At 43.0% G+C, this 26,009-nt stretch overlaps 1 protein-coding gene across 1 annotated transcript in view; it reads left to right on the forward strand.

Annotated features, from left to right (window-relative positions):
• Vps13b (vacuolar protein sorting 13 homolog B) overlaps positions 1-26,009 on the forward strand; it is a 408,041-nt gene that overhangs the window by 350,865 nt on the left and 31,167 nt on the right. The window contains exons 44-54 of the mRNA XM_051202586.1: positions 5,790-5,945; positions 12,027-12,290; positions 12,768-12,851; positions 13,024-13,199; positions 13,648-13,818; positions 14,547-14,748; positions 15,887-16,075; positions 20,962-21,108; positions 22,710-22,990; positions 24,907-25,034; positions 25,230-25,429. Of these exons, the coding sequence (XP_051058543.1) occupies positions 5,790-5,945; positions 12,027-12,290; positions 12,768-12,851; positions 13,024-13,199; positions 13,648-13,818; positions 14,547-14,748; positions 15,887-16,075; positions 20,962-21,108; positions 22,710-22,990; positions 24,907-25,034; positions 25,230-25,429 (1,998 nt within the window). The remainder of the gene's footprint in view (positions 1-5,789; positions 5,946-12,026; positions 12,291-12,767; positions 12,852-13,023; positions 13,200-13,647; positions 13,819-14,546; positions 14,749-15,886; positions 16,076-20,961; positions 21,109-22,709; positions 22,991-24,906; positions 25,035-25,229; positions 25,430-26,009) is intronic.

A 26,009-nucleotide genomic window follows, 5' to 3' on the forward strand; every position in this document is an offset into this window, starting at 1 on the left:
GAAGGTGGGCAGGGCAGGGCAGGGCATGGTCAGGCAGGCGGGAGGGAGGGAGGGAGGGAGGGAAGGAAGGATTTTATTAGTTCCTTTTACCAAAATGAACTATACCTTTGGTAATTGTTTAGATTAACCTGCTATTATATACTTAATGTTCTTGTGAGTACCCACATCAAATGGTTCACAGCTACTTGTAATTCCAGTTCCAGGAGATCTGACACCTCCTCTGGTCTCTGTGGGTGTTTCCATGAATATGGTGCACACGCATGCATGCGTGTGCACATGCGCGCGTGCACACACACACCCCAAAATAAATAATTTACAAAACAATAGAGGCTCTGAGTTTGCACATAGACAGGTCTTCTTATACTTTCCTCTCCCAGAATTGTGGCCCTGAAGGAATCATTTGACCTGTTGTAGTCAATGTTGTTATGGTTGGGCAGGGGTTATCTGACTTATAAATTTGTGTTAACGAACAAATAGAACAATATATAAGCATTATTAGTCTTGCATATAGTAAATATTTCATGGATGGTAAGTTAGTAATCTGTATTTTTAGCAACTTCTAGTGCTGCTATATTTTCATTATAAACTGTACTGAAACAAAAATACCTCTAGATAAATCACATATGACATATAGAGCTGGTGAGTCAATATCTGAAAGTGTGATTTCCACTTGAGGAACACCCTCTAGCTAAAAGTTCCACCCCAACAACACTTTGGAAGATGCCAGGGTTCTCTCTTTTATAAGTTGTCCATACAGATTGCACAGTAAATCGGACAGTCTTGATGAAGAACTTACAAGCACGTCACACACTATGAGAAATGAAGTACTTAGAGGCCCATGTGCCATAGTGGTCATCACCCCCCAGGAGCCCGTGGCCATGGTGGTGGTTACCTATAGAAAGTTGCTTTACCAAGACCTTCATAAATAAGCTCTCTGCCATTTTTTCCTACCAAAATAAGCTACACAAAAAGTTCAAGTCCTGCACCTAAAAACATTTTTACTTCTACCTGATCACCCTTTCCAATGAGGAATTGTATTCTATGAATGTGAAAGGCTCTCTAGGGTTCAGAAAATTTCAATGTTCAGTCATGATGCTATCAAGCCATCATGAAGATTGTTTCTGCATGGTTTTTGTCATAATTTCAGATAACTTGAGCATCCTTAAATTGAGTTTCCTTGAAAGGTCACAATGCATGACATATTTCCTATATTTCCTATCACTGTTGTGATAATTTCCCAGAATTTCACAGACATGTTCCACTTAACCCAGACACTGCAGACTGGTAGTTGAACTTTGTTTTCCAGATATTATTTTGTACGAGGAAGATTTTTTTTCTCTCCATAAGATTTATTAATTTTGTCTATGTGTGTTTTGTGTGAACATATGCTTACACATCAAATGAGGGCATCAGATCCCATGGGACTGCAGTTATAGATGGTTGCGAGCCAACATATGTGTTCTGGGAATCGAACTCAGGATCTGGAAGAGCAGCCAGTGCCCTTAACTGCTGAGCCATCTCTCCAACACCATCAACAGAACTTATTTAATTATTATATCCATATATGGATTTTTGCTTCATGTGCACCATGTGGGTGCAGTGCTCTTGACAGCCAGAAGAGGGCGTAAAATCACCTGGAAATGGAGTTTAAAACAGTTATGACTACCATGATACCCAAACCACACAAAGACACGAGTAAGAAAGAGAATTACAGACCAATCTCCCTCATGAGCATTGATGCAAAAAATACTCAATAACATACTGGTAAACTGAAAAATCATACGCTATTATCAAGTGGTCTTCATCCCACAGATAAAAGTAAGATTTTTAAAATATCCTAAATTTTATTCATGAAACTCAACTATTGTGTCATTTTTGTTTACTTGACCTTTTTCAATATTGTTATTAAAAGTTTTTTATACAGTATATTTTGATCATGATTCTCCCACAAACCTCCAGATTCTCTCTCATAGTTGAGTTTTTCTGTCAGTGTGTCTCAGTGTCTGGATCTGGGCTTGTAAAAAGTACATCCATTTGTAGTTTAATATCATTCGTATAAGACATAGCTCCTACATTGAAAGGATATTCAAGGCAGGCAAGTTTCTTAATATCGTGATTTAATTTAATATTTTATGCATAAATGTTTCTACTAAAGTTTGAGTATATAATTTTGGTTAGTCTCTCATTGCTTGATTCATTTATCCAATAGATTTATTAAATTCCCAGTAATGAGTTTAAAAGTTTAAGAAGTTAATGGTGTGTGTTTTGGTGTATCAGTATATGCAAAAGTTATAGGTTTAATATATATCCAGCTGCTTATTTCATGTGCGTTTCCCCGCCTTAAAAAGGCCTTTAGTGAGTACAATGAATTAGGAAAATTTTTGAAGTTGTTGGAATTTTTACTTTTTCTTTAGAAGATTATACATAACTCTAGAGTAAATAATAAAACACAAAAGCAGACCTCATTTATTTTTGAGGTGTAACCATCTTTACAGCAGTTTTTAAATGAACAGTGAATGTGTCCACTCACAGAAAAGTATTTGGCAACTTTGTTGTGTGGACTTTAAACACAGTGTACGGATTCACTTTCTTACCCTTTCCCCTTCCTCGGCGTACCCTGATTTTCTAGATTTCATCTTATTTTTCTTTCTTCCTAAATATACAAGTTCAGGAGGTCTCTCTTTAGACATGTCTGTGGGTGGCCCTCAGAGTTCATCTCTACCTCCCCAACCACTAATTCTGTTTTATTTTGTATAGAAAAAAAAATGAGTTGAAAACTGTATATATTCCCATGTGAGATCCTCGGGAGTAACTTACACATTTAGTCTGGCTGGCAGCACAGCCCAGGGGCTGCTGAGTACAGAAAGTGTAGTTCCTCGGGACCTCCAAGCAGGTGTGGCAGCTATCCCTTGCCTTATTGCTGCGTTTAGGTTGTCATTTAAGAGTTCCTAGAGTAACCCTGGTTATGTTTCCCAGTCAATTGGGAAATATTAAGCACTCGCTAAACAGTCCAGAGAAGAATGGAAAGCCTGGGTTGATAGGAAGATGTTGGAGGTCCTGAGTCAGTAAGAAAGGAGGGAAAACAAAAGCTTCTGTCCTAGCTGATGAAGGAACGTAAAAGCCTTGGGCTCTAGGCAGAAGGAATAAGGCCTTGCCCTCTCCCCACGTTGCCTCTCATCCTGTTGTGCAGTTTTCCTGCCTCCACACACCATTTCGTCTTTTGCACACCATGCTCGGTGTGCTGAAGGTTCGGTGGCTAACCACTAACTCCTGAATAGATCATAAACCCCTTAGCTTCGAAGTCAGCGCCCGCCCCACCCAGGGCTGCCTTCTAACTCCCACCCCCTTTCCTCCAGCCAGCTGACACTCAGTGCTGCTGCTTTTCAGTCTCCCGCTGTCCCTTTGGCATGGAATGAACTGTGATCTTTGCCTGTAGAAGTTCTACCCACGCTGAGACCCGGCTGCTCATGGAGCAGCCCCTCCCTTGTCTGGATTGCCCCAGCACCCTGCTCTTCTCCCCTGCCTCCCTAGTTGAGCTATTAGGGTTCTCCCTAGAGGACGGTCCACTCCTGGTGACTGAACACGGCTGCCTCATCCCTTCCACGGTGCCTCCGCAGTACCTTCCTCATGCGGCTGCAGAATAAAGATGTGCTGGGTAGATGACAGGAAACAATAAAATTAGGCAGTCTAGCATAAATTTCATATGTTGTGCCAGATTTTATATTTATGGCTAGAAATTAAAATCCAGATAGTATTAATTCTTAGGCGGAAACGTTCAGTTCCTAGACCCGGGAACTTTAATCACTTAGACACAAGAAGATGATTCCCATTCTAGCCTGGTGTCTGGGGACATCTGATTACTGTCATCTATGGGCAACAAGTGCCAGAGTCCCAGGCCTAGCGATTCCAGCATGAGCAGGAGAACTGGCATGCTCCTGGGCCTTCGGAGTTCCTTCTCATGGACTTCCCTCCTGAGAATACGATTGCTTTCCTGGTAGACTGTGAGCATGCAATTACCAGTGAAAGATATTTTTTAATGGTAGACCCAACAAAACATTGCAAATACCCAATTGATACATATGGAGAGAAGTGTTACGTTTTCTTCCCACTTAACTTTTCTGTGTGAACTGAATCCAAGTATATCTGAATTTTAGTAACTCAAAGAAAATATCTATGCCAACATTTTGAGAAGAAATAGCTGCCAAGGAAAACCTAACAGCATATTCCTTGGTGGTACTGAATCAATAAAAGTTGTGTGCAGGAGGAAGCAGCTTTAATTAAGTTGAGCTCATATGCAAATATGCACATCCTCAATTAAAATCACATTGACCTATAAAACCTTCTCTAGAATCTTTGGCATGTTCAGGAAATCTAGCTTGATTTGACCTTAGGTACCTTACCCCCCCCCCTTTCTTCTCCTCCTCCTCTTCCTCCTCCTTCTCTTCCTTTTTCTTCTAAGAAAACAACTTTCTTGTTTCCTTTACATTTGTGTGGCTCTGAACTTTATTCCCAGTTGCTTCTATAAAAGAAGGAAAAAAGAAAGGAAGAAAGGGAGGGAGGGAATGGTTCCAAACACTGCTTTTGTTTCTCTGTTTTTCCCCCTTGTAACTAATATCTAACCATGAAAATACTCTGGTACCTTTATATTGTAGAATAATACCTAGGTGAGAAGTCACTCCACTGGTGGCCTCCTGTTTCCACAGGCGCATTGACCGTGGTGTGCAGGAAGAATTGAAAAGAGATCTTAGTAAAAGCAGGGGGCACTAGATTCTAGCAGAGACTCTGTCAGCTACCCTCAAAGACAATGCTACTGTGGGCAATCCTGAAACTAAAGCATGTTGTCAGACGCTTTTGATGATAATACTGTATCTTCGTGGGTTTACACCCATCTTCATGGATTTACAGCTCTGGATATTTTCAGTTTCACTCAATCTGTAGCCATGCAGTTTCATGAGTTTCAACTTTGGTTAGGCCTAGATAATAGAATGAAAAGTGTTGGATTTTGGTATCATATAAATAGTTAAACTATCAGTTTCCTTGTAATTACAAAGCATAGCAAACATTGCTTATATATTTTATAAAGAAGTACTAATTACTGTTTAATATATATCATTAAACTAATTTTTAAAGTTTTTATAGCCAAAATAGTAAAGTTTGAATGACCCTAAAAGAAATTGTTACTACCAACAGTCTCAGTTCTAATGAGTGAGAATATGCACCCTGAGATTCAGTTGGTAAACATTACAGTTAGTATATGATGCAAAAATAAAAGGGTCAAAGGCGTTTAACTAATATCAAAATATTGAAGATTTTTCTGATTTAATACTATAATTTTATAAGAGGTATATGAAGTAAACTGCAACTTCTGTTTTGTGTTTTATCAAGAGAAAAATGAGGAATGGTAATTTAGAATCAGAAATAGTACTGCAAGCCAGACTTGGCTGAATCTGCTATCGGCCAAGACCAATGGTCTGTGATCTCACATTTAAACTTTGTCTTCCAAATGAATGAAATGGCCTTCTTTGCCCTCAAATGTTCAGCAGACCTTTTGCCATTTGATAGGACCATTATTTTAAAATGTGATCTGGGAAACAACATTGACTCTGTGGCATATTTGCTATTCTTAGCCCAGTGAAATAAGCTGGAAGTAGATGAATAATGCAGGTTAGAAAGGAAACACATGCTAGAGATTACAAATAGAGAGGTTTTCCAGCAATGAGACTCTCATTTTAGGACTAGATCTTTGTTGGCATATTTGGCATCATGACGATTATTGTTTTTCTTTCCAGCTGTTACACATCTGTATTGAAGGCTGGGGCAACTGGCGTTGGTCAGAGCCCTTCAGTGTGGACCATGTCGGGACATTTATTAGAACAATTCAGTACAAGGGTCGAACTGCTTCTCTCATCATCAAGGTTCACCCACTGAGTGGAGTGCAGAAACAGGTGAGTTAGTCCCCTTGTGCTCATGCCCAGGAGCTCCCGAGTCTTTGTGTGATGGACACGAATCCTAACTGTAATCGAGTAATACAGGAAATGGGACTGGAAAACAGTGAATCCCTGCTGGTGATGCTGCTGCAGATGGTGGCTCCAAACCCCTGTCCCTGTCTTTTACAGGAACTGCTAACGAGCAGTGAAGTTTACTGATCTTAGTTCCTTTTCTCCCTGTCTCCACCTGTGCTCTGGTAGAGGTGCTAATGAGCTGTGAAACAGCCCAAAGGCCTTTTCTGAGCAGGGGAAGCAGCAAAGAGGAATGGAGACTGCCTAACCCACCTCGGATAACCAAGAGTTGCTCCTCATGCATGTGCGCATGTGTGCAGAAGTGTTAAGGTTCTCTCCTGTGACAGACTGGGCCCAGGCTCCAGCGAGCTTTTCTTTCCCTAAGAGTTAATATTAAGTGCAGTAAAAATTCACTGCCGTCTAAGTCCTGGCACATAAAACCTCAGCTCTCAGCACATATTTTTACGTATTTTATAAAACTTCCTTTTGGCTGTTTTTTGAAGTTCTAAGACTGCAAAAGGAAAAAAAAATATCTGACACTTTTTTTTCTGTGTTCTTAAGATGTGAAAATGTTTCTAAAAGATGTTTTTCAAGTACAGAGCATATGACAAAAGTAAAATAGAAAGGCAAAAAAAAGCAAGTATTAAAGTCTGAAAACTGGCTTCACCACACACACAACAGCTGGATTTGTCATAAGGGTTGTGGAGGGCAAACCGGAGCTCACATGAAGGACTGAAGACTGATAGGACAGCACTTAGTCCTGGGAAAGGGGCACCCTCTGAGGGAGCCCCAGGGGCTCTTCTCAAGAAACAGGCAGGCAGCGACTGGCAGGAGAGAGAGCAGGCCCTACCACACACACCCTTGGTCTGTACCTGACAGGAAGCAGGACTTCAGGTTCTTAAGATCGTGGACAACTGCAGTTCAAACAGAACTTAGGGCAGAGAAAGACAGGTGCATGGGGGAGGGGAGTCCTGATTAGACCGACCTGTGCACAGGACAGGGTAAAACGCAACACTCCAAGGATGGGGCACAATCTTGGTGCTCAGGTTGCAAATTCTGGTAAGCCCGGGCCTGTATACTAGTGTGTAAAGAAAATAGAGGCTAATTCTTCAGTGAGTCTTTGAACAAACATTACCAGGTATGCAAAGACATGAATGTGAAACAAATACGCCTTCCTGAAGGACTTAGGGGACCAGCCCGCTGTGTACAGAGAAACAAGTGCAGGGAGCTGAAGTGTTTATTCACAGTCCATTCACAGTCCTATCGGCCCCAAGAGTTCTTACACGGTTGCGCTTTTCTATGGTAAATGCCCACTCATTTTCTGATTCCGTCCCTTGTGGTCATTCAGAAATACAGCATCCACCTTCCCATTCACTAGCATGTCTGGGAAAACATCCTCCAGCTTTGATTTGAATAGTTTAGACAAGAGGCCTGACCCCTCAGACCTCCTAGTCCTTCCTGTGGTTGATCTCTACCAGCTCTTAGGAAATGCAGTTTCTTCCTGAAACTGGATACAGAATCTTCTACCAGCTTTTACTGTTCTCCATGGTTGCAAGGCATACAGAGCCAGCATACAACTTGCTGTGAGGGCTCTGCAAGCAGCCTCTACATTACAGCACCATAAAAATAGTAGAAAGCACAGACAGCAAAACCATACTTAGCAGGCTGTGTTTAAATATTTGCATATACACATATGCATAGTAAAGAAAAAGAAGCTACCAGTTTGAGGGTCTGGGCTGGACATGGAGGAGCTAAAGGGAAGAAAGGAAAGGGGGAATGTGTTTTGATTAAAAGTATTTTGATTAAAAGTATATTTAAGGCAATGGAGAGATGGCTGCTCTTCCAGAGAACCTAGGTCCAATTCCCAGCACCCACATGGCCTCTCACAACTGTCTGTAGCTCCAGTTCCAGAAGATCTGACATCTTCATACAGACATTCATACAGACCAAACACCAATGCAGATAAAATAAAAATAAAAAAATTAAGTATATTTAACAATAAATAAATAAGAAAAAAGAAAAACATTCCAAATGGGAAGGTCTTGTAAGCCTCAGCAATAGTATATGCACATACAAATGAAAGTTTCTAGAATCTTATCCAAGTTTTCCCTCTCTCCTCCTCTGTCCTTCCCACTTTTACACACAAGCAATATTTTAAATTTTTTTCAATTGGATTTTATTTCTGTTGCCATGGTAATTTAATGTTCAGATCTGATGATGTTGCAGTATATCTAAAATGCAGGATTTTTTTCAAATGGTTGAGATCAGGAAGAAAGAAGCCGAGCTCCGGGACCTTTGTCTCTTTCTTCTCTTGGCCCCTTTCCTACTCTCCCACCTGGACTTAGAAGTCTGCAGTAAATAGCAGCCGCCTGACACTGAGGCTCATGGGATGCAGGTCCCTGGTGTGCTTCAGCTACACTGATAGGCCCCTGGGCAGTGGAGAGTTGGCCAGAACTCTGGTTAACACTGATTCCCGGTGCATCTTCCTTATATCGTCTCTCACAATTGAATAGAGGCTGACCATGTACACAGTTTACCAGGATTGTTGTGTGCTGTGCATCTACTGCTGTGCAAATGTGTGTGTTTCCTACTGGAGAACCACCTCCTTGCCTGTCAGTCTAGAAACTCAAATGCATGCATCTGTGTGTCTCAGTCCACACGCTTCTGAGCACAGTGAAGATACCGTTCCAGTGCATCTGATGCTCTGCACTCTCTTCTTGGCACTGATGTGATAAGTGCTCGGAAGCCTGCTAAGTAAAATCATGTGTAGAAATCTTCAGGGCACATCTCTGTGGCTGTAGGCAAGGGGAACTAGTGTGAAACCTGGAACTGTGTATTAAAGAGAAATCCTACGTTTTAAAAGGGTTTAAGTAGCTGTCTTCAACTGGTAAATTCATCTTGAAATTCTAACTGTGGTTTGCAAAATGAAGACCCTGTAGGTTAGCCAGTGTGAGGAAAAGCAGACATAGCTCCCCTGAACCCCGTTCCCTGAGGGCGCCTTGCCTGTGACTGGCCATTTGGGGTTCCCTTCATCTAAGGACTTCTCCCTCCCTCCCTCCCTGGCCATTTTTAAAGATTTCCCTTTTATCACATTTGAAAGCCTATTTAAAGGGCTTTTTACTTTAAAATGAAACTGTAAAAACCCACCAAGAGGATCTTTGTCTTTGAAAGGAGTGAGTCCCAGATGCTTGCAAAGGTGCTGTGATTTCTTTGAGAGAGCCGAATCTCCCTGACATCCTGGGCCACAGAGTTTGTCTTATGATTTGCTTTTGTGAAAGAGAGTTCTATCTAAAAGGTTACAATGGCTAGCCTCTCTGGGGGAAGTATGACAATGAAGAGCAGCTTGTTTCACAGATGTGGTCCTGAAAAAAACTCAAACAAGTAGACAAGTAGCTGTGAAGCAAATGTTGGAGAAAATGCTAGGAGTTGGAGAGATGGCTCAGGGCTTAAGCGTGCTTAATAACTTCAGTTTCGAGGGAAGGAAGCCCTCTGCCCTCTGAACGCATGTGATCCACACAAACTCAACGCAGGCACACACATACACATCAACAAAATAAATCTTTTAAAATAAAATACCAAATCCTACTAGTCAAATAATGCAATGTACAACAGGAAGGTCACTTAATATTTGGCCTTTCCTCTAGGAGGTTTGTCCTGGGTAGATAATTCACTCAGATACAGTTACTCATGGGGCTGGAGAGATGATTTGGCAGGCAGTTAAGGACATGTCCTGCTCTGCCAGAGGACCTGAGTTTGGTTCCCAGAATCCTCAGTGGGTGACTCACAAATGCCTGTGACTCCAGCTCCAGGAGACCCATGTCCTCCTCGGACCCCACCTGCACACATGGCAGACACACACACACACACCCACAAACTAATAAGTAAAAGTAAAAACTGAATCATCAAAAAATAGCTATTTGTGTTTATTCATATAAATCATGTTGTGCATTGTAATCACGGTCACAGTGTGTTCTGATGGCAGGAAATGTATTGCCTTTCAAGGTCACTAACACCTTGATGTTATAAATTATGCCTTTTAATCTTCGTAGCAAGGTGATGAGATAGACCCTGTTGCTTTATGTTTTGCTGCTCATCCAAAGGAGGAAGGCAATCCGGCATTAGTTAACTCAGCATCATTGCTGAGTCTGCTTCCCTGCTTCTCTGTGTTTGATTTCCTAGTCTCAACATGGCTACACACTCTCTGTGTGTCCTCTTATAAGACATCATGAAAGATGCAGGGGACTTTCTGAGTCCCAGAATAATCTCTTTTACCATTGTGCAGTGAAATCTTCACTTTGGAGACACAGTTCCCTGTTTACCCTAGGCACTGAAAACAAGACAAAGGAGTTACCTTACACCACCCACAGCTGAGGGCCAAGGAAGCTGCCTGGCTCTCTTGAATACCTAAACCAACTCTAAGTGTGTACTAGCAAGGGAAAAGAAAGACACACTATTAAGATGAGCAGGGAGTCAATGGTGCTTGTCAAGCTTGTGTTTTTCTCTCTTGTAGAATCTGAATCGATGCGTAGGTACTAGTCTTCTTAAGACACATGTTTATTGGGGTTATCTTCAATTTAGACTATGGGACAGATTCTGTGGGAGCCGCCCTGCAAGCCACTCAGTATCTGCATATTTGTGTTTTCTTCTTGTCAAGGGGAATTATACTTTATAAGAATTAAAATGGTTAATTTGTGAAAATGATTTGTATTGAGTTAAGGTTCTCTGACAAAACAGCTGACAAATGTAGTATGGGGGATTGATTGATTGATTACAAATCAGTTCCCATTACTATGGAAACCAAAGTCCCAAGTTCTGTGGCCAGCAAATTGGAGTCACTGTGCAGTTCCAGTCTTACCCTGAAGCCCTCACGACCAGCAGAGGTGCCCGAAGCTCAAAAGCAGTGCCCTACTCAATCAGCAAAATACACACCCTGGTACTTAGCACCGGTCACATTGACTGAACGACACCCTTCCACTGAAGGACGGACAGTCTGCTCTGCTTAGTCTACCCATTCACATGGTAGTGTCACCCTGAAATGTCCAGAATAAATAACATCTGACCAAATAGCTGGGCAGTTCACAGTCTAGTCAAGTTGATACATTAAAATTGGTTATCATGTGCTTTCACCTATAATAATAATATGTGAATTAGTTATTGATATAGCTTTTTACAGTTTATAAAAGTATTGTATTTAGGGTCTGGAGTTACAGCCCTGTGATAGTGAACTTGCCTAGGATGTGTGAAGCCCAGAGTTCCATCTCTAACACTACAAAAAAGAAGAAAGTCCTGTTTTCCTTAGTAATGGTGGATTTTCTTATTACAGAAGGTTTTTTTGCTTTCTAAAAATATCAACTATGTAAGAGTAAATTTCACAATATCTTTCCAATTTCAATCAACTTAGAAAATATTTCTTACTACCCCCTATGCCCTATACTCTAAGCTAGGTGCAAAATTAGATAATCCATGAGTTTAATGGAAACTTCTGTTGTTTACTTTTAAAGTTGTATAGTTCTATGATGTAGAAAACAAAATGTAATTCTGTATTTCAGTCAAAGCTCTTTTGTATTAGTTTCCACCGAGATCTCTTAACAGGTAAGATGAGCCCTGGGAAAGCAGCCTGGAGGAGCGCAGTGGTGGCAGCTGCCCTCACTTCCCATACTTCTCCACCTCTCTATCTGCTGTCAGTATGAAGCCCCATTTCCTGGCCAGCCCTTCTCTGGCTTCCCATTTGACTCTACTTATGGCAATTGGGGAGCCTGAGCTTCCACCCTGTCTGCCAGGTAAATTGTGCTGTCATGCTTTCACAACTTTTATCTCACAAGCCTTTAGCTCAGTCATCTCTCAAGAACCTGCCGTCTCCAGCTCTTCACTGGTCCATGCCTATGTGTGTCTCCTTTAAATATCACCAACGCTATATGATCAGAACACAATTAAAGATGCCATCCTGTCTTACTTCATTTGTAACGAGCATCAGTAGGCCTTCCTGAAGGGATGCATGTGATGACTCTGTTGTGTATCATCTTTCAGATTATCATCTGTGGACGACAGATCATCTGTAGTTACTTGTCTCAGAGCATAGAACTGAAAGTTGTTCAGCATTACATTGGTCAAGATGGACAAGCTGTAGTCCGAGAACACTTTGATTGCCTCACAGCCAAAAAGAAATTGCCTTCGTACATTCTAGAAAACAGTGAACTGACAGAGTTGTGTGTGAAGGCCAAAGGAGATGAAGACTGGTCACGAGATGTGTGCCTGGAACCTAAAGCCTCTGAGTATAGTACTGTCATCCAGGTATGCGAGGTATTGACATCTTCCCAGAGTGGCTTCAAGAGCAGGAACAGTCTCGGTGTGTACTTGGTATAGCCATTGCTCTGTACTAAAATCCCGATTGTTATGTGCAGAAAGTGACACCTGAAGAAGTGTAGAAAGACTTGGTGCCTCAGGCAGCTAGCTCCCTCTCAGTCCCTCACAGATGCTATTGTGATGCTCTTGAGAGTCTGATACTCGGCTGAGTTGGGACTATGGGTGTCTTCACCCTCCCAGTCTGTCTTGCACGACTCTCCTTGTACAGACTGCTTCGCCTTCGTCTCGCCATGTTCTGCCCATGCTGTCATAAAGTCTAGTTTGGCTTAGCTGGTTTTCTTAGTGGCTTTTTCTTAGAACTGTCAACATCTTTCATTGTCTAGGCTGATACTCTGTGACTTATTCTGCTTAAGTATTTATCACGCTGTTTGGAATCTAATGGGGTCTTTCCCATCTCACATGCAGGTCCCTGCTTCAAACAGTTCCATTATTTACGTGTGGTGCACAGTACTGACTTTGGAACCCAACTCACAAGTTCAACAGCGAATGGTCAGTGCTTTCTCAACCCTGAAATACGGTGTATGACTCTGACCTTTCCTATTCTCAAATAAGGTCAGAGTGACCCAGGGAGGAGATTTATTACACGTTTGTTTCAGCATCCAACAGCTGGAGTACTGCAACAAAACAAATATGAAAGTTGTTCTGTCCTTTATTTTTATAGATCGTGTTCAGCCCTCTTTTTATCATGAGGAGTCATCTCCCAGACCCCATTATCATACATTTGGAGAAAAGAAGTCTGGGTTTGAGGGAAACACAGATTATTCCAGGAAAAGGGCAGGAAAATCCGCTGCAGAATGCAGAGCCTGACCTTGCACATCACCTGACATTTCAAGCACGGTAAGGACGACGCGGATTCTCTCGGGAAGCTTGGTTGAACTGTTTTGGTTGCATGGATGTAGTCTTGCTGATTTGTTTATCTGAGAAGAATGTTACTTTAAAACTGCTCAGCTCATCCATGGGCTTACATAGAATTTGGCCTTTTTCATTAAACTTTATAAATAACCAAGTAGAATCGTTAAAAATGTAATTTAATTTAGATTTGATTAGCACATTTCTATAGAGAAGAAATGACTAGAGATCTCAGCCAAGACCCAAGTCATCTAACAAATATCATAGATCTCAAACTCACAAAAAAAGGGGGGAGGGTTCCCCACAAAACAGCATCACTCTACATATATATATATATATACACACATACATATATATATATATATATATATAATTGGACTTTTTCAGTAAATTATAGTCACTTAGAAATCTGATTATTCTTCTTTCCCTTTCCTAGAGAAGAGCATGGACCCTCAGACTGTGCTATCCCCATATCAACTGCACTCATCAAGCAGATAGCCACTAAGACACAACCCGGGGGCACAGTTAGTGAGATGCTGGATGAGTTCTATGGAGCAAGAAAGTCCCTGGAGCCCGTCTGGCCCTACAATAAGAAGGATTCTGACAGGTAACATTCATCACTAATTTCATGTGCGTCTAAACATCAAAAAACAACCAATCACTTCTAACGAACTTGTTCTTGAGCTCGAAGAAAAGAAGGAAAGGAAGGAAGGGAGGAAGGAACGAACAAAGGACCACTAAAGTCCTAGCTGGATTATCCATATTTTTTGTTGCTGTGACAAAAACCCGAGTAAAATGCCTCGCAGGAGGAAGGAATGATTTGTTTGGCTCCCAGTTCAGAGATTTCAGCCCACTGAGTAGGGAGGGCAGCACAGATCCCAGCAGCTCCCATCATGGCAGCCAGAGCACAGAGAGGCGGTGCCTTTGCTCCTAGTTCTCTCTCTTACTTTTATCTCCCCTCCGCCCCAGCCTGTTGATGGTGCTGCACACACTCAGAATCCGTCCTCTCCGAAACCCCTTCATCAGCACACCCAGAGGTGTGTTTTGCTGGGGATCTCATATGAACTTCCCAGTCCACTCAGGGTTATAGCTCTATTAGCTGTTATGCTAGATACAGTAAATGCCATGGAGAAGATCAGTATTATTTCCAACATCAGTATCAGATTCCGATGTCATCTAGAGTGCCTTAGCCTTATGGCTGTCCTACTCACAAGGGGAAGCATCATCACAGGACAAGGTGCTTTCTTCCGCTTGCTAGTGCAGCCCTGGGTGGGTCTGGTATACAGAGGTGCCCTGGGGGAGCTCATCCTTTGTTGTCTGTGTTCTTTGGAACAGGAATGAACAGCTGAGTCAGTGGGATAGCCCAATGCGAGTGAAGCTGTCAATCTGGAAACCATATGTTAGAACCCTGTTGATAGAGCTGCTGCCCTGGGCCCTGCTCATCAATCAGTCCAAATGGGACCTCTGGCTGTTTGAAGGAGAGAAGATTGTTCTTCAGGTTCCTTCTGGCAAAATTATTATTCCTCCCAATTTTCAGGTAATGTATCTTAAAGCTAGCATATTCTTTTTCCTCAATAACTAGTTTTTACTCTTCGGTTACACTTCCAATTGTAACGGAATGAATCACTTATGGAAAACTGACCTGGTAGGTGCATACATTAAGGGTATGGAATGTTCTTTGATATTTAAACATTTCTCAGATGTATTTTTCCTATCGGCAGTACTAGCCGTGACTGAGTCATCATTACATCTGATAACACGTACCACTTTCCTCCTCGTCCCTACTGTTAACAAGCTACCTGACAAGCACATGAGCTGAATTAAACACTGAACACCGAGTCTGTTTTCCTTTACAACTGGACTTGGATGTCCATAATCGTGAGAGTTCACTTGTTGATTATAATACCATAGAATCATCAGTGACACAGGGTAGAAAATCCTTCCCAGAAAATGAAAGTTCACAGAAGACTGTGACACCAGAGAATTGACACCATAAAGCTAACCCGTTTCAATGAGAAATATTAGTTTATAAGGAAAACTTAAAAATGCTTCCTAGAGAGCAATTTCAGAATCTTCTCTGTGAGTTCTAGCTTATAAACATCTTTATTCAATTGTCTATCTCCTACTTCTTAAAGCAGCCAGATGCTGTCACCCTATGGGATTGGAATGGTAGCCCGTGTGGACCCAGCATTGCATGTTATTCTGATGTCAAGTGAGATATGAAACCTCTCTGTGTTTAAGTCTTTGGGATTCATGGGGTAGTCACAGCTTGCATTTGGTTTTTCTCTCTTCCATGAACTTGATTTCATTATGAACCAAAAAGGATATTGGGAACCAAAATTAGATACATTTGTAGTTCCCCACCCCCCAAAAATACAGGGGAACTATTTGGTTGCCTTAATACATCTTTTGGATAATTTTGGTTGGTTTTGGTTTTGGTTTTGAAGACAGGGTTTCTTTGTATAGTCCTAGCTGTCCTGGTTGTAGACCAGCCTGGTCTTGAACTCAGAGATCTGCCTGCTTCTGTCTGCCAAGTCCTGGGACTAAAGGCATGCCACCACACCCGGCTTTGTATAATATTATTTTTAAATCCTGGAGATTAAATCCTGAAGTAAAATATGGAAGAATTAACAATAAAATTGAGGCATTGTTTCATTTGTTTGTTTGTTTTTCAGGAAGCTTTTCAAATAGGAATTTACTGGGCAAATACAAACACGGTGCACAAGTCAATAGCAATTAAACTGGTCCATAATGTGACATCTCCTAAGTGGAAAGACAGCGGGAACGGTGAGGTAGTGATGCTGGATGAAGAAGCACTAATTGATGCTGAGATCAGACTCGGTGCCTTCCCAGGACATCAGAAGGTGCGGGGTGCTGCGGGAGATAATGTGCATGTGTCCACTATGTCTCCCTCCCCCTTTCAAGCCCCTCCTGGTGTTACTTATTCTAAATTGTTTACAGCAGTAAATACTCCTTTGCTCAACTTCCTACACTTCTGGTTTGCAGTGGAATTGTTTTTCCCACTTACTGGTGATAAAACCCGGGTTATGTAATTTGTCCAGTAATTGCTCCATTTCAGAACACTCACTAGTCACTTGATTTATGGGGTGGGAGTAGACTTACTCCCAAATATTCACAAACTGCATTTGGCCTCCTCTTTTAGAACAGGAAGTGGGGTGTCCAGCACTGTGAGCGTTGAGGATAGGTCAAAGACTCTGCAGGAATAGTCATCTTGCTAGAAAGGGCATCCTGACCAAAAATGACAAGACTATTCTGATTCTCTTATGGAATTAATGTTATAAGAAGGGATTATATTCTTCAACACATGATTTAAAAAAAAAAAGATTTATTGGTTCTTTGAGAGTTTCATACAATGTGTTTTAACCATGTTCACCTCTCCCTCCATCCTTGTGTCCTTTAAAAAAATCAAGACCAATTTGTCCTGCCTAAATATTAATTGATGTGTAGTCTCCCACTGAATTGAGAACAACCTACAGGGGCTGGGGACTACACTCTTAGAGAACACACACAAACTCTCCCAACCATTAACAATTGCCAATAGTTCCGCTGCTAGGAATGAGATTCGTTACCCAACTTCCATCTGCATACTGAAATTTGGCCTGGCTGGGCTTGCGCGGATCTTGTGTGCACTGTCACAGCTGCCCTGCGATGTCTAGATAGCACCATTTCTTTGTTTCATCCACTGCCTTGGCTCTTATATTCCAATCACACCTCCTTCTGCAATGGTCTCTGAGCCTTGGAAGGTGACACAATACATACATTCTCTGCAGGGCTAAGCATTGTGCAGCTTCTCTGTACCTTGTCTACTTGTGGATCTCTGTGTTAATCAACATCTCCTGCAAAGAGAGACTTCTCAAAATGAGGGCTGAAAGAGCCGTTAATCTGAAGACGGAATATTGGACGAGTTACAGGTAGCTGAGGTCGGTCTGCCCCAGACTTTTAGAGCTGTGGATACTAAGAACATATTTGGTAAGATACAAATGGGGCCTGCTGCTCTTCAGCATAAACCTAAAATCTGTGCAGACCAATTAGCTGAGTGATACAGAAACTGCTCACACACTGAGTCTGTGTGGAAGCAGTGCTGTAGCCGACCTCAGGGAGACGCGCCGGTGCCTTCCTCACCTTACGTTTACCCATGTGCAGTGAAAGAGTACAAGGAATGCTTTTCAGCACAATAGAATTCACAACAGCCTTTCTTCCTCTTGGGGAAGAAGTTAGATTTTTGTTGAACATCTTTAAAAGAGCCTTTTGAGAAAAGTTAGGAACGGTTAGTCGCTTTTAAAAACTCAGTTTCCCTGAAGCAAGAAGTCTGCCTTTGTCCATATTCGAGACTGCTGTTTCCTTCCTCAGTTAACCGAGCAGTACGCACTGATGCTACCAAGCACTGTAGTGGACTTAATGGCCAGCAGCCACCCGGCTCACCTGGAGCTGACATCAAAACCCTGGCGAGATGCTGCAGTGTAGTCAAACACCCATACCTGCAGCACCTCAAAAGTGCTCACAGCATGTGCTGAGAAATGTGTGTGCGCGAATGGAAGGAAAAGAGGAAGGAACACACTACCGAGAGATATATTAATGTAACTACTCTGCAGCAGAGAGTGATTCTTAAACATTTCAGTCTCAGGACTCCTTTATACTTTTAAAAAGATATTGTAGGTCTTCTTTCAGCTTCCATGGATTCTATCACTTTTTAAAATTTTTTTTAATTAATATTTTTCTTATTTTACATATCAGTCCAAGTTCCCTCTCCCTCCCGTCCTCCCATGTCCCCCACAGACCTCCCCATCCCATCCCCCATCCACTCCTCAGGGACGGTGAGGCCTTCCATGAGGGATCAGCAAAGTCTATCAAGTCATTTTGGGGCCTAGGCCCTCCCCTGTGTCTGTAGGCTAAGGGAGTTTCCCTCCATGGGGAATGGGTTCCTGAAGTCTGTTCCTGCACTAGGGATAAACACTGGTTCCACTGTCAGAGGCCCCTGAGACTGCCCAGGCCTCCTAACTGAGACTGATCTTCATGGGGTCAGTTCTATGCTGGTTTCCCAGCTATCAGTCTGGGGTCCATGAGCTCCCCCTTGTTCAGGTGAGCTGTTTCTGTGAGTTTCTCCAGCCTGGTCTTGACCCCTTTGCTCATCACTCCTCCCTCTCTGCAACTGGATTCCAGGAGCTTGGCTCAGTGTTTAGCTGTGGGTGTCTGCTTCTGCTTCCATCTGCTACTGGATAAAGGCTCTATGATGGCATATGAGGTAGTCATCAATCTCATTATCGTGGGAGGGCATTTCAGGTAGCCTCCCCACTGTTGCTTAGATTGTTTGTTGGGGGTCATCCTTGTAGATCTCTGGACATTTCCCTAGTGCCAGATTTCTCTTTAAACCTATAATGGCTCCCTGTATTATGGTATCTCTTTTCTTTCTCTCCTCTATTCTTCCCCTGACTCAATCTTCCTGCTCCCTCGTGTCCTTCTCTCCCTCTCCCTGTCCCTCCCCTCCTGCTCCAATTTGCTCAGGAGATCTTGTCCCTTCCCCCTTCTGTGGGGGACCATGTATGTCTCTCTTAAGGTCCTCCTTGTTTCCTAGCTTCTCTGGTGATGTGGAATGTAGGCTGGTGATCCTTTGTTCTGTGTCTAAAATCTATATGAGTGAGTACATACCATGTTAGTCTTTTTGTGATTGGGTTACCCCACTCAGGATGGTTTCTTCAGGTTCCATCCATTTGCCTGTGAATTTCAAAATCCCATTTTTTTTCCCCAATGAGTACTCCATTGTGTAAATGTACCACATTTTCTTTATCCATTCTTCAGTTGAAGGGCATCTAGGTTGCTTCTCAGTTCTGGCTATTACAAATAATGCTGCTATGAACATAGTTGAACAGATATCGTTGTTGCATGAATATGCATCTTCTGGTTATATTCCTAAGAGTAGAATTGCTGGATCTTGTGGTAGACTGATTCCCATTTTCCTGAGGAACCACCATACTGATTTCCAAAGTGGCTGTACAAGTTTACACTCCCACCAGCAGTGGAGGAGTGTTCCCCTTTCTCCACATCCTCTCCAGCATAAACTGTCATTGGTGTTTTACATTTTAGCCATTCTTCCAGGAGTAAGATGGTATCTCAGAGTTGTTTTGATTTGCATTTCCCTGATGGTTAAGGATATTGAGCACTTTCTTAAGTGTCTTTCAGCCATTTTAGATTCCTCCATTGAGAATTTTTTATTTAGTTCTGTACCCCACTTTTAAATTGGATTATTTGGTGTTTTGGTGACCAGCTTCTTGAGTTCTTTATATTTTTTGAAGATCAGCCCTCTGTCAGATGTGGGGTTGGTAAAGATCTTTTCCCATTCTGTGGGCTGTCATTTTGTCTATCACTTTTTTATATAGAAAAGAAACTATAACTTTTTTTGAAAATATATATTAAAGAATGTTGCATCATGTATTATATCGCCTCTAGAAAATTCCAGTGTATACTCATGAAGAAGTTAAGAATACAAAGACAACTAGCACCTTATTGTTACTACAAAAGTGGCTTTGACCTTGGAACTCCAGGTGCAAATACCTCACACATCTACCTCCCTTGAGAAGTACTGTTCTGAGGGTACTACCTATTACAGGGATACCCTCAGTCAGGTGACAGCTCTAGCTGTTCATCCAGAAATGCCGTGAGACAATGAAATAGCACATGTCGAGAGCAGAACCATAAAGCTTTACCACATAGGTTCCATCTTCTCCTATATCTCAGGCAAGTTGCTTCCTCTTCTGTAGCACTGGGATAATACTTAACTACCTTTGGTGCCTATTGTGAGGAATTGGAAATTTAATAACCATTACATACTTAAAACATGCCAGAAGCCAATATAACATTACATGGGGCTCAGTACTTCTTCCTTCATTGCTGTCTTTTGTGTAAAGTTCTCCAGCCTCTCCTTGAGCAAGCTAGGTGTCCTGTGGCTTGCTGCTAGAATGAACTTGAGGCAGAGGTGTAATAATTTAAGAAAAGCAACACGCATGAGAGAAAGATGCCATGCAATAGGGTTCAAGCAGAGGGGTTTTTCAATTAGGCAAAGGGATCATAGGAAGGGGAAGGGGGGGAGACTGGCCTCCAGGGACAGGAGCAGCCGGGGGGGGGGGGGGGAACAAACAGGCAGAGGGGGAAGAGAAAGGAGGATGGGAGGTAGGCAGGACCCTTTTAATAGGTACAAGTGGAGCAGCTGAGGTGTCCTGTCAGGACCCCACAGGCGGGCTAATACAGATGCCTGAATACTAACAAGAGGGATGGATGTTGTGTGGGACCCTGCTGAATAAGACATGTGGCACTTGTTTACAAATACCTGCTTTGTAAATACTTTTTGAGATCATTTGTGAAGTATCTGCCAAGAAGTCACCTCTCTGTCCCTGCATGACAGCAGCCTCAGTAATTGGTTTCTTAAAGGGCCCTGTTGTAAATACTGGCCCCTAAATTGGCCAATACATTTTTGAGACCAAAAAGGAATTCTCTTAAGTACTCCCCCCCAGAAGGTAAGATTGGTACTGTCCTGGGCAAACCCATATATAAAACAATCCTTCGAGAACAGCTGAAGCTACATGTAGTGGTAGAGACCTGTAACCCCGCATGGTGACAGGAATGGGGCCGCTTGCGCAGTAGTAAACGCTGGGTTAGCTCTGTCACAAAGCAGACAAGCCGGTGGCCAGGTGTGGTGTGGGTGTGAGTAAACACCGCTCTCCTTGCCCTCCCACAGCTTTGTCAGTTTTGCATCTCCTCCGTGGTGCAGCATGGCATACAAGTTATCCAGATTGAAGACAAGACCACAGTGATCAATAATACCCCATACCAAATACTCTGTAAGCCACAGGTGTCCACTGCCAGCCCCTATTCCGGAAAGGAGGTAAGCAATGGTAACATGACTGTCTTCTCTGTTTCTGGCCGTTCACTGTAAATACACTCAACCTTTCTAGCCCAGGGCAAAGACAAAGCGAACACTCAATATGGAAATCCTCCCCTTTGTGCTGGATTTGAAGCCATCGATGGCAATTGAAGCTGGCACAGTTACAAGTGACCAGAGCGCTGGCTGCAGCAGCCCCTGTGAGTGCTGAACCAGCCCTCCTCAGCAGCACAGTCCCCTCAGGGGGCACAGTCCCCTCAGGGGGCACAGTCCCCTCAGGGGGCACAGTCCCCTCAGGGGGCACAGTCCTGAACCCACTGTGACGATAATGAACGTGAAGGCTGGCGCCTGAATTGAGCTATGGCTCTGAGTGCAATGAGATTGTGTCCACAGGACAGCAAATGTAATCATGGGCCAGTTCTTGTTAGCATCTTACAGTGGCAACAGGTGCAGAAAACAATTCCAGGAAGACTCGGGATTTTTAATGTAATACATGAACATTCATAGTTTAAGAAGGTAAAGAAAATTGTGTTTTAAAACTGTGTGGGCTCCCTCCTTCATGCTGTTAAAACTATCCACTAGACCATTATAGTTCTTTAGTCTGTTCTTAACTATTGTTGCTTTCAGCCCCCAGAAGTTATTTTCAAAGAGTCACACATGGTGAATATCTTGTTTTAACTTACAGTGGATCGTGCTGTTTACAACAATGTCTGAACAATAGCATTCTCTTGTGCTTCACTGATTAGACACAGCTTCCTAGAGAGCAGGGGAGCCCGCATCCCTCCCTGTGCCCCTTCCCAACAGTGGCCCTGCCTCAGGCAGGTAGCACCTTTTTGAGATAAGATAGTCCCTGCCATCCTGGGAGACTGAGACAACAGGCATAGTTTTTTTTTTTTTTTTAAGTCTAAATTTCAGAGGCTTGAGTCATTGAGAGACTTGGTAACTAAGCTCCTGCTACTAAACTTAACAGCCTGAGTTTATTCTGCAAAACCCACAGTAGAGAGACCAGCCCCAAGAAGTTGTTCTCTGACCCCTGTGCATGCTCGTGGTGGGGGAGGGGGCAGTGTGTGTGCCTGTGTGTGTGTGTGTGTGTGTGTGTGTGTGTGTGTGTGTGTATGCACGTGCGCATACAGACCCACAAAGCAAACAAACAAAATGTAAAATTTCTCCTCCGAGGTTCTAATGCCCAGAACTGTAAAAGCCAGTTGGGAGGGTCAGGGGAGGCTCCTCCTGCAAGTGAGCCTCACAGCTTGTCGGTCCCTTTCCTGAATCTCACTCACATCTCTTTCTTGAGATTCTCTATCCAGCATGCCTCCTTTCCCAGTGCATAGCATCTCTTTCCCCAGGAACCACAAGGACTTTTATAGCACCTAGGGGACAGTGGGAACTGGCACTGGCTTTATTTAGGTCAGCCTGGTGCCATCTTGTTTCATTATGCCTGAGAAACAGCCCCTGCTCCCTTCCACAGCTATCATGGTCACATCAGGGCCTCTGAGTGAAGCAGGATCAGTCCCCGTAAGGCCTCTCTGTGAAAGCAGGAGGCTGTGGTTTCTCTAAGGGACACTCTCTGTGCTGCTCTGGTGAGCACCTCTCTTGTCTTCCAGCATTCCCATGTTGCAGACAGTGCTACCTTCGGCATTTGCCCCGGTGGAGAACATGCCGCTGTGAAATGCAGCTCCCTGCCCTGCTGGGACTTCATGCCTGATGTGGGGCCATCTGTGGACACTGCTGAGCTTCAGAAACAGATACTGCTGGGCTTCTCTCCTGCACCAGGTGCTGACAGCTCTCAGAGCTGGAGCCTGCCAGCTATCGTTAGACGAGAGTTTCCCAGACAGAGTGTAGCGGTGCCCTTTGGAACCTTAAGGGAAAATGGATTCTGCACCAGGTATTTTACACAAGTAGGAGTGCTCTTTGCTTGTCATTGTTGGTGCTCATCAAGAGGCCAGGCCAGTATTTCCATGTGTCATCCTGGGTTTTCTTTGATCTTTAATGACTTTTAGACATTGGATACAGTTGAACAAAGGTCATGATCACAAACAGGTTGTCGGCTTAGAAGATTTCCCCCCCCCCACCAGAGTGGCAGTGATGTATGGTAATGAAAACAAAATTCACACCCTTTTAGGAGGAGCTCTTACTCTGCAGAATGATAAGAAATGAAGCCAAAATATGAAAGAAAGTCAAATTGGGAAGTTTTTCTTTTCCAGTATTTTACTTTTACTTCTAAATGGAATTTTTCACAAAAGACATTTAGAGCGATAATAGCGTAGATAAACGCAAGCCAAGAAATATGCCGTGCTGTGGCTGCTCCTGCACGCAAGCTGTTCCGATCGCAGATTACCAATTATGCAAATAACAATCACAGGATTGGGCCGGAGACCTGTAAAGGTTTCTTCATACTAGACATGTACCTTGTGGTTGCTTCATACCAGGTCTTCTTGTCAGATGTCAGAGATAACTTGCAATGGAGTATACAACCACAAAAGAAACATGCGTGACCCTGTGAGAGATGCCCTCTTCTCAGGGCTCTGATTCATGGACTCTGAGATGTAAGCCATCCCTACTTTTCTAATGTGTGCAGAGATTTGTAATAATCATTTTAAAGACTACAGCCTGCCGGAAGACCTCAGTAATGGCCAGGTCCAGTTCCCTCCACACAGCCGCTCTTCTTTCATGTTACAAAGATCCTAACTGAATAAGTGTTTTTCACCCCTGACCCTGTGAGGATGGTTGCTTATGTTTGGTTTTAGATAACATTATGCATGTCGAGTTCTCTTGAAAGATACATGAATTATTTTTAAATGGAAAGTCAAATTTTTCAGTATCGGTTTGTCTTATGTGCAAATATTAAAGTACATAAAAGTATAGCCCTATAGTCCCAGTCCCAGCTTCTATGGCTCAAAAGAAAATTGTCCGCCAGCAGCTGGCTTGCCCAGCCTCTTCAAAATGAAACTGAAAATGGCTTTGTTGTCTTGTGAGGACTTCACTCAGAAAGGAAGCGGACTCTGTTCTGTCTGCTCGCCCTTCCAGCCTCAGTCCAGCAGTGGACACTTAGTAGCATGATGGTGGCATTTTCACCAAATGCTAGTGGACAGTTCCCTTTGTCATTCCAGACAAGGACAGTTTTAGGGGAGAATTCTCTGCAAATGGCGACGCCACTCACCCTTTTAGTATTCACAAACTAAGAGCTACATTTGGCGAGCTACATAATTCTGTAATTTTCATAGTACGGTATGCCAAAGAGACTTTTCTTCCTGTTTGGACATAAATACCATTTGTTAATCTGCAGGACAGTGATGGATTTCTTTTGTTGATAACTGTTATCTGTATCTGTGTAGCCACTTAAAAATGAGGAATGTAGGTCCCACAAAGTATGGCCATTCTGTGCAAAGTGAGAGCACACAGATTCGAAGGCAGAAAAGAATTAAACGTGGCTCAGTTCTTCCTTTGCCAAACTTGGAGAGTTAAAGGCACACATGTGCAGAGGGAAAAGGTGATAAGCAGGTTAGAACAAGGCCAGAAATTGTCTGTCTTGATTATAGTGCCATGAAAGGTTTAATTTAAAATCATTTTCCACATTTTTTAATATTTTATAATAAATTCATATTACTACTGCTATGAAATGAGTAAACCTATATGCATGTACATCAACTATTAAATGAGGAACAGGCTCCTTTTCTGGAAGACAGCCTGCTGACTTAGAAAAGAGGCATTTCAGAGTTTAGAATACGCACATTCGAGTAGACCTGACCCAGAGAGAACCCTGTGTCCCACGTAACCCATGCTGTCACTGCTCGGTTTCAGGGCAATAGCACTGACGTATCAGGAGCATTTTGGAGTCACGTATCTAACCCTCTCAGAAGACCCAAGTCCTCGAGTAATTTTCCACAACAGATGCCCAGTAGCAATGCTCGTGAAGGAGAATATGAGAGGTATGCATGACAACCCTGAAGTAAAACACGGGACATCTGTTCTCTGGGGGCTTTGATGTAGTAGATGCCTGTGGTCCTAGGAAGAGTACTTACTAAAGGGTCATTCACTCCTTCTACACTGTTTGATGTCCCTGAGTCTGTGTCCTTAAGACAAAGATCTACATGCCACGCCCCCCCTTTGTTTTAATGTTTCAGATATTCCAAAGTTCGAGGTTTATTGCAAAAAGATCCCTCCTGAGAGTTCAGTTCATCATGAGCTGTACCACCAGATTATGGGTTACCCAGACTGCAAGACCAAAGACTTACTTCCAAGCCTCCTTTTGAGGACAGAGTCGACCGAAGAAATGACGGTGGAGTGGAGCGATGCTGTGGACATCAACAGTCAAGGGACACAGGTTTGTGATGGCTTCTTGTCCTCCCTCCCTCCTCCCTGTTCCCTCCCGCCTTCCCTACTCCCGTGTGCTCTGTGTGTGTGTGTGTGTGTGTGTGTGTGTGTGTGTGTGTGTGTGTGTGTGTGTACATGCACCAAGGTCAGAGGCTAATCTGTGAAAACCAGTTCTCTCCTACCTCCAGATGGGTCCTGGGGTATCGAACTCAGATTTCTAAGCACTGAACTTGTTGGGCTGACAAGATGGCCCAGAAGGTAAAGCACTTGCTGCCAAGTCTGATGGCTTTAGTTTAATCCCTAGGACACATGTGGTAGAAAGAGAACCATCTCCTACAGGTTGTCTGTCCTCTGGCCTCCACACACATGCCCTGGCATGTATAGACACACACACACACAAGTTAATGTCAAAAATGGAAATAAATGCTGAACTTGTCTCAGTGTGAGGATACTTTATATCGTCATCAGGGGAGAGCACATCTCAGAAATAATACACGCCAAAAATAAGATCAAATTACAGGCTTCTTTATGTAGAAAGCTCAGCTTCTTTATGTGTCCAAGGTTTGGATGGTTATAGTATTGATTCTAAA

Source organism: Phodopus roborovskii, unplaced genomic scaffold (assembly GCF_943737965.1).
Source record: "Phodopus roborovskii unplaced genomic scaffold, PHOROB, whole genome shotgun sequence".
NCBI lineage: Eukaryota > Metazoa > Chordata > Mammalia > Rodentia > Cricetidae > Phodopus > Phodopus roborovskii.